Source organism: Neopelma chrysocephalum, unplaced genomic scaffold, assembly GCF_003984885.1.
Source record: "Neopelma chrysocephalum unplaced genomic scaffold, ASM398488v2 Primary Assembly neopelma1_91, whole genome shotgun sequence".
NCBI classification, from domain to species: Eukaryota; Metazoa; Chordata; class Aves; order Passeriformes; family Pipridae; genus Neopelma; species Neopelma chrysocephalum.
Window position 1 is genome coordinate 14323 of NW_020897753.1, and position 8911 is coordinate 23233.

Consider the following 8911-nt stretch of genomic DNA (forward strand, 5'->3'; position numbering starts at 1 on the left):
CTAACCTTAACCCTAAACCTAATCCTAAATCCTAACCCTAACCCTAATCCTAACATCAACCCTGACTCTAACCCTAACCCTAACCCTAATCCTAACCATAACCCTTTCCCTCCATCTCTCAAGTTCAGTTAGTGGTCCATTCTCAGCACTACATGGACAGTAAGAGCTTTCTGTGTGGGCACCTTTTGTCTCGCAGGAATCTTCATCCGTAGTAAATTTTGGAAGTTGGATCGCCAATTTTAGCACAGCGCTCCTGCAAGTGAATGACTGCCATTCCACCTAGGAAAGAAAGCCTTGACCCTCTGCCTCTCATGTGCAGTTGGTGCGCCACTCTCGGTACTACATGGATGTCGACGGAAAGGAATGCACTCCGATAGCAGGCAAAGGCACACAGCAACTTTATTTACATTAAGCTTGGATTTATATTCTTTTTCTCTGTCCACGCGCAAGCATATTATATTTCATTGGTCAGGTACTTCTGTTCACGTGCCTAAACTCATCTTTTGATAGGTGGTCGACAGTTATTTGCGTGCTGGCAATTCTCAAAAACAGCACCTGTTATTTACAGCAGTTTTGCTCCTTTTCTACTTTCCCATCCTAGATTGTTTACATTCTTTACCACTTCAGAGTTGCAACTGCTCAGATTCAAGGCCTACCGTCCAGTCATTTCCCACACATGGACAGCAAGAGCTTTCTGCGCAGGCAAGTTTTATCTGGGAGGAATCTTCGTCCGTATTGAATTTTGGGAATCAGGTGGCCAATTTCAGCGCGGTGCTCCTGCAAGCATATGAGTGTTGTTTCACCCAGGAAAGAAAGCCCTAACCCTAATTCTAACCCTTCCCCTAACCCTAACCCTAAACCCTAAGCCTAAACCTAACCCTAACCCTAACCCTAACCCTTACCCTCCGTCTTTCATGCTCAGTTGGTGGGCCACTCTTGGCACTACATTGTGGGAAACCAAACAGGTGTTCAGGCTAGAAAGCCAGAGGCAGCTGCCCAGCAAGAGGCCTCAGAAATAACAATGGAATCCATCAGACGGCCTTGGGCAGTCTGTGAGAGTGAGAGAAGAAGCTGCTAACTTCAGCAGAAGGATACTTGCGATGAACACCTGTTATCAAAGTTAAAAATGAGAAAGAAAAGACTGCTTAAGTTAACCCCACCTATGAAATATGTATTGATTTATAATTAGTAGTGACAGTGTGTTGTTAGAAAATTTGAATAGTGTGGATAAATTTGAAAAAAGTGTGTAAGAGTATGTTAAATAAGCCCATGCATGCCTCCTTCTCTGTAGTCTAGAAATCCCTGCGCTAAGTGTGATAAAAATTCTTTAATGTAAACATTGCATGCCATTCTGCCATTCCGGCTGAATTCTGCTCCTTTCTGCAGGACAAGGAAGAGAGAAGAATAAAACCTCTATTTTTTAGTGATGCAGTTAGATTGGCTTTATTAATAGTCAACATAGTAAAAGAATAGTTAAAACTGTGTCAGAATAGGTAAAAGGCGTTGGCACTACATGGACAGTAAGAGTTTTCTGTGTGAGCACCTTTTGTCTGGCAGGAATCTTTGTCCATAGTGAATTTTGGGAGTTAGACAGCCAATTTCAGCGCAGCGCTCCTGCAAGCAAACGACTGCCATTCCACCCAGGAAAGAAAGCCCTTACCCTCCATTATCGATGGAGGGGCATAAACATAAAGCTCACAGACCATTATGGTCGGCCATATGTTCAATTTATTATTTAATTAAGTCAACTTTTATACAGTTTAGATTGTTTTGGGCACATGCTTACAACAAGATGATTGGATAGCTCAGTCTGTACACGCGTCTCATGTCTCCAGTTCATTGGACCTGATGTTCTGTCCACGCGACCTGAAATCATACTTGGCATGTAGAGGCCTTCATAATTAGGGGCTTTCTGAAATCTGCAGGTGTACCTTTATCTGTACTTTCTCAAGGCTTTCTTGCTATAAATACACTATGTTCTCAAACCTTATAATTAGACACACAGCTAACGAGTATAAACATTACATATTTTCACACAGTCTATAAGTATAAACATTACAGCTTACAACTTCTAAAGTCATGTCAAGCAAGGCCTACAGAAATGCAATAGAAATTGTTCACACAATTTGAATCCTGCAACACTCCATCTCTCAGGTGCAGTTGGTGGGCCACTCTCAACACTATATGGCCAGCAAGAGCATCCTATGCAGGGCACCTTTTGTCTGGGAGGAATCCTCCTTGAAACTCAATTCTGGGATTTAGACTGGCAATTTTAGGGCAGGGTTCCTGCAAACAAACAACAGCCCTTTTCCCAAGGAATGAAAGCCTTTTCCCTCCTGTTTTCTAGTGCAGTGTCTGCGAGACAGTGAGCACTGCTCAAGCAGCAAGAGCTTTCTGTCCTGGCACCTTTTGTCTGGGAGGAATCTTCTTCCGTATTCAATTCTGCCAGTCAGAAGGGCTTCTGCAAGAAAACAACAGCCTTTTTTCCCAGGAAAGGAAGCCCTTACCCTTGTTAAAGCCCTTACCCTCGTGGTTTCTGGTGCAGTGTCTGGGCCGCCTTGGAGATTCCATAAGCAGGAAGACCTTTCTCTCCTGGCCCCTTTTGTTTCAGAGGAATCCTTGATGGTATTCAATTCTGGGGCTCAGACTGGCAATTACAGCTCAGGGCTCCTGCAAGAAAATAACAGCCCTTTTCCCAAGGAAAGAAAGGTCTTGCCCTCGTGGTTTCTGCTGCAGTTGGTGGGTCAACCTAGGCACTCCAAAAGCAGGAAGTGCTTTCTGTCCTGGCACCTTTGGTCTGGGAGGAATCTTCTTCTGTATTCAATTCTGGGAGTCAGAGTGGGAAATTTCAGTGCAGGGCTGCTGCAAGCGAACAACAGCCCATTTTCCTAGGAATGAAAGCCCTGACCCAAATGCTTTCTGGTGCAGTGTGTGGGGCACTCTGGGTACTCAAAAAGCAGCAGGAGCTTTCTGTCCTGGCACCTTTGGCCTGGGAGAAATCCTCAATGTTATTCAATTCTGGGAGTGGGACTGGCAATTTTAGGGAAGGGGAAGTACAAGCGAACAACATCCCTTTTCACCAGGAATGAAAGCACTTACTCTCGTAGTTTCTGATGCAGCCTTGTCTAATTGCATAGCTGAGTGTTTAATTCCTTGTGTTTAAGAAAGCACAGCTACCTGATCTGAACAGAGGTAGAGGTACAACAGATACTGGGGATTCCTACGCTTATATGAGAATAGGAAGAAGCTACAGCTAAGTGCACAGTGAAGTAACTGTGTTAGGATTTATGCCAAAATAATTATTCTATATAAAAACTGAGGGGATATCCTAAGGGGATATATATGAGAACTGACAGCTGAGGAGCATGAAAGGAGCAGGCATAGCAGTTAAATATCTGGGAGTTAGAGACTGAAGGCAACAGAGGAGGCTGGGTGAGAAGGGTGAGGGACTAGATCCATTATTATTTACTTTCCCTATCTTATGATTAAAAAACTTGGGTACTTTTGAGGTGGTGAAAATGTACTGCTAGTGTTGTTTTCTTTATTAATTCATATGCACTTTTTTCACTTCTAGCGCTCTTAAAGTTGAGGCGATAAATGCTGTGAGCAGGGAGCAAGGCAGCAACTTTGGTGGAAACACTGATGTTCCTGGGTGTGGGTATTGGTGTGTTCTTTTCTTTTTTAATTTGAGCTAACTAGATATAACCTTAGAGCAGAATAGCTAATAATAGAGGAAGCAGTGTTTGCAATTCACTGAGCTTTGCATCACACTTATACTTAGCAATGGTTCTTTACTGTGAGCTACACTTCAGTCATGTTCGGTAGCAGGGTGACAGTGGAAGCTTCAGTGAATTTTCGGTACCGCATCCATTTTGGCTAATGCAGTAACTGTCCCACAAAAACAGCATCAACCCTTTTGGCACTAGAAGGAGATCTTTAAAATCTAGTGCAATGGGTTCCTGTTCCTAGAACTAACGCTTATCTACAAAGAATAGATTGCACTGCTGTTGATGAGAAAGCTGTCAGTTAAATACGTTACTCATGATTCAGAAAAGGTACTAGCGCTTATTGACTGAAGACCTGTTCTAATGGGGAACATGCAGGAGGCTGAGGGATGTGGATCAGTTTTGAGGAAATCTGTTGAATGCTCTAAACTAGAGAAAGGATCAGGCAACATTCTGTTCTTGGAAGCATTTTAGAGTCACCTGTTTCACCTGACTGTTATGTCTCTTCTTTGGTCTGTAGATATGGGCACCTACAACAGCCTGTGAGCCCAGACACCTGCAATAAAGAGGAGGAAACATACAAGATATTTTCACCAGATAATCTGCAAGGGTTAAATAACCATGTTTCATAACCATGGTAGAAGTCTTCCTATAGAAAATTGGTGCCAGATTGGTGACTGAATTTTGCAGGAATACCTTGAGCAACAGAGACCTTCCCAGCATTTTCCCCAGTTACTTTAGTGCAAAGAAGGTAGGGAAAGGTGATAGTCAAAGAGAATTGTAATAAATTGAATTTGTGGTCACTTTTATGTTAGATAACATGACAGGTACATCCTCTTTTACCAGCAGCAGTTTTGCAAGTTGGTGCCAAAAACTGGGGTGCAAGTTTAGAGATCCTTCTGAGGACTTTGTCCCTTGAGGTGGACACTGGGAATGTTCAGTTGATACTGAGGTGCCCACCTTGTCATCTTCTTTTCTTTCCAGTGTCTGTATTTGTCCCTAACCCAGCCTTCCTTTGTGGGCTCTCGTGCTGTAAGATAAATTTCAAGTCAAACATACCTTTCTTTTTTTAAATAAAAGTCATCTCTTTCAAAAGAAAAAGTGCAAATTGAAAATACAATCAACATATTTTTGACAATACAGCAGAGCATTAAATTTATAAATATAAATTACAACTGAACATTTAGTCTTATTTAGAATTTTACATAAAATTAATATGATAAACTGCAAAGAAAAAGACACCCATAACTTCTTCTGAGAAACTTTCATCATCAGTTCAAAATCAGTTAAAAATCACTCAAAATCAGTTCGACAACTGCCAAACAGTTTGTGAATCATTGGCAAAAGGTTTTTGAGTTGCAAAAATCAGCACTGGTTTCTTATCTTTCAAGTTCTGCTTCCAAGATTTCTCCCCATGTGTCAACGTCCATGTGATACATGATTTTCTCTGGTAAGCTGTGTTGTGAAGGAATGTTGCTATATTTCCCGCTCAGCCATTCTTGCTTCACCTTGCTTTTCCAGTACTTTCTCAATAATGTGATCTGGGGAAAAAAAATTACTCAGATTTTGGAAATGAAACAATTTAGGCAGCATTCAACACAAGTAAGTTTTGCCTTGGAAGAGTAAGGCTAGAAAAAAGACTTGGAATGTGCCTTTAGATCTCTAGACACTAAGCCCAGGAAGGTGCAGTGCTGCCAAGAAGCTAACCTTGGTCTACTTCCAAATTTTCTGTTCCAAAGTTGGGTGGAAAATCAATTCCTGCCTCAATTCTTTGATGGTCAAGATGAAAAACCTAAACCAGGAACTCATCTTACTCTTTAAAAGAGGCACCTTTCTCTTTCTGGTTAGGTTATTTGTGACATTTAACTCTGGAGGCTGGCTGGATTCTTCTCTTCCATCAACCTTTTATTGCAAGAAAATGCTGACTTGGTGTGTTTGTTGCTTCTATTTGAAATCCCCTCCAGATAAAACAGACAATCAGTGCAGGGAGTTCTGGAAATTGCTGTGCAAGAGTATCAAGATCTGTACACCAAAAGGGCAACCACTACCTCACAGTGCAGCAACTCTACCAAAATGTCACAGAGCCCAGAACTGTGGCTTCCTTGGTTTCTTTAGCTGCTGCTTCTCTCTCTTTTGACCCTTCCACTGCCCCCCTGCTCTTAAACACACCACCTGAATTGAGGGTGGGGGAATTACCTGGCCCGGAGTAACGTGTTACCAGATCCTTTCCTGATCTACCTCAGCTTCCAGGCTGGATTCAATAGTGAGAGATCATCCAGTGTGTTCTGGAGCTGAACCTGCCCCCAACTCCTCAGACCACCTGTAACTGGGACTATGTTAGGGCAGATTTTCAAAATAGCCTTTAAAAGCTCCTGCTTCTTTCCCTTTCTATACCCCAATTTTTTTTTCTTGGATGCGTGTCGCTGAAGGCATATCGAGGCAGACCTATTCAGGATGATTTTCCAGGAAGCCATTCCTAACCAGCACACCTATTCCCATGAAATACAACCTGAGAGCACACATTGCCTAGTCAGTATTATGTTATCTTCTCCCTCCCAGCCCTGTCTGCATGGGGTTTGTCCCATGTTAGGGCTTTGCTGGGACGAGGGTCAGCAGGGAAGGGTGAGGAATAACTGGGATGTGACAGGTGTGGACCTGGGCAAGAAAAAGGACAGCCTGGGCAGGAAAAAGGCTAGCCTGAGCAGGAAAAAGAACAGCCTTGCCTTCCTTCTCAGTCCATTTTACCAGCTGTCCGGATCCTGAGCTGCACTGTCACCATAGCGCTGCCCCCATCACCCTGGGATGGGGCGAGATGCGCCGCTGTCATTTCCTTCCACATTCTCACCGCCCAACCTGGAAGCCTCGCTGTGTCCCCAAGATGGGATTTACCTTCCAGGAATAGTCGTTCCCGCGGTCGCAGTCGATCTCTCGCCGGCAGACGGCCCGCACGGCCAGGCAGTGGTGCCGCCACAGCCGCCCGTTGCCCTCGATGACGCGGTGCCAGCCCTTGCACGCCGAAGACGCGTGGCATAGGCTCTCCACGTCCAGGCCGCCGAAAATCCGGGAGCTCACCTCGGGAGGGAGGGCGGACACGAAGTCCCCCTGTCCTCCTCCTCCTCCTGGTCCTGCTCCTGCAGCGCTGTCTCGGCCGCCGGCGCTCTCCGCGTCCATCCCCGCGGCCCCGGGGCGGGGCGGCGTCACCGCGGCCGCTGTCGCGGTGTGTTGGGGCGGCCGTGGGCGGCAGCGCCCGGGGCTGGATGTCCACTTGCCATGTCCCTGCCGTCCGTGTGGGAAGGGTATTGCCTCACTTGTTTTGGGGCCAATCTCCGCAGCTTCAGGCCCGCGGAGGCGGTGCCTCACTGCGTCACGAGGCGGCCTCGCGTCATCAGAAGGCGGCGGCTCCTGCCGGGATCGGGGTCGGTCTCGTTCGCATCCCCGTCCCGGCCTCGCGGAGCCGCGGGTCCGAGGTAGCGACACCCCCTCGCAGGGCCGGGATGGATCGTGTCCGCAGGGGTTTAGAGGGGCAGCACCGTGTCTGGGCTCGGGGCACCGCCGAGTCTGTGGGGAGGGGAGCTCGGGACCAGCGGAGAGCAGCGAGGATGGCTGGGGGAATGGGGCGTCTCTCTTAAGGTGAAAGGATGAGGGAGCTGGGGCTATTCAGCCTCGTGAAGATATGGCTGAGAGGGGACCTCATTAATGTGTATAAATATCTTCTGGGGGGTACCAAGAGGACGGAGCCGGGCTCTGCTCGGTGGTGCAGAGTAATAGTACAAGATGCAACGGGCAGAAACTGATGCACAGGAAGTTCCACCTGAAAGTGAGGAAGAACTTACGGTGTGAGTTCTTTACTGTGTGAGTGGAATAGGTTGCCCAGAGAGGTTGTGGAGTCTCCCTCATTGGAGATATTGCAGAACTGTCTGGATGCAATCCTGTGCCATGTGCCCATCATCTGGGATGATGCTGCTTGAGCAGGGGGGTTGGACCAGATGACCCACTGTGGTCCCTTCTATCCTAACCCGTTTGGTGATTCTGTGAGCCCCTGGAGAGCCAAAACCTCCCAAACAGCACCTGGAGGGGCCATTTTGGGCAGAGCCTGGCCTCTCTTCTCTTGGCCCCTCATGCTTCTCTTCGTGAGGCAATGAAGAGAAAGTTCAGCTGGTCATCATGTGCCTTCCCTGGAGTGTAGAGAGCTGCAGAACAGGTGGTAGTGACTCTCCAGTGTGGCTGTGCAGGAAATACAGCAGCAATTAGACTTGTTTTTCCTTAATGCTTTGTGCCAGTGAATTGAGTAGTGGAAGGGCAAAGTCTTGAAGGAAAAACAATTGCAGTTTGGGTGCATTTTCACAGCTTAAAACCATTTTGGATGTGGTGGCTCCGAACTGAGCTTTTGAAACCAGCATCTGAGTAGATGGTGGCACCTGAGTGCTGCCTCTAGTAAGAACTTGCCAGAAGATGCTGGATTAATTGAGCACCTGACCCTGAAAACCATATCTTAAAATCATTGTCTGACATTTAGTGTAGAACCAGATTTTGGGAAGTTGCGCAGATTTACAGCGAAGCAAATTCTGAGCTGTAATTTCAGCTTTCTCCAAGTTTTGTCATGGCAGTGACCAGTGTAAATTCTGTACTTAAACCCCAAAACACCACAGCAGTGGGGCCAGCAGTGATTAGAGAGTCTTTTGTTCAAAATACTTTAGGTGTGAGGTGAAAGAAAGGCATGTTTATTTCCTCTGTAAGTTGGTGTAATAGGATGTTGATGTTCAATTTCAAAGTGTATTTATTAATGACAAACATACAGACCAACTTTTGTGTTTGAGTAAAAAGTGCATGTTTATATTTGTGATGTGTGAGTAGCTAAAATATATTTTGCTTTGTCAGAAAAAGCTGAGGAGGCTGATGCAGAAGAAGCACCAACTGTTCACGCTGTTGAGATGTCCTGTATAACACTGTTAATGGAACCAGCACGTTCCAGCTCTGAGGTACAAGGAGTTACAAAAATGAGAAATAATGATGCTGCCTCTAGGCATTTGGTGGGTGCTTAATTTTTTAATGAAATTCATTATTTGTGTGTGTTGAAAATTACAAAGGTGTTGTGCTTTCTATACTTTTTTTTTTCCTCAAGAAGTAAATTACTGCAGACAAAGCTGAGTACTCAAAATTTGTTGCTTTATTGGTTGGGACTGTGT

General features: G+C 45.6%; 1 protein-coding gene across 1 annotated transcript; it reads right to left on the reverse strand.

The window, feature by feature from the left end:
* Window positions 1-4461: 4461 nt before the first annotated feature.
* LOC113972421 (translation initiation factor IF-2-like) lies at window positions 4462-7845 on the reverse strand. Its single transcript, XM_027693459.1, has 4 exons — window positions 7789-7845; window positions 7450-7536; window positions 6615-7349; window positions 4462-5266 (listed from the first exon to the last, which is right to left on the reverse strand). Exons 1-4 carry the CDS (start codon window positions 7843-7845, stop codon window positions 5105-5107), a joined length of 1041 nt encoding a protein of 346 aa, XP_027549260.1. The 3' UTR covers window positions 4462-5104.
* Between the last annotated feature and the right edge of the window lie 1066 nt (window positions 7846-8911).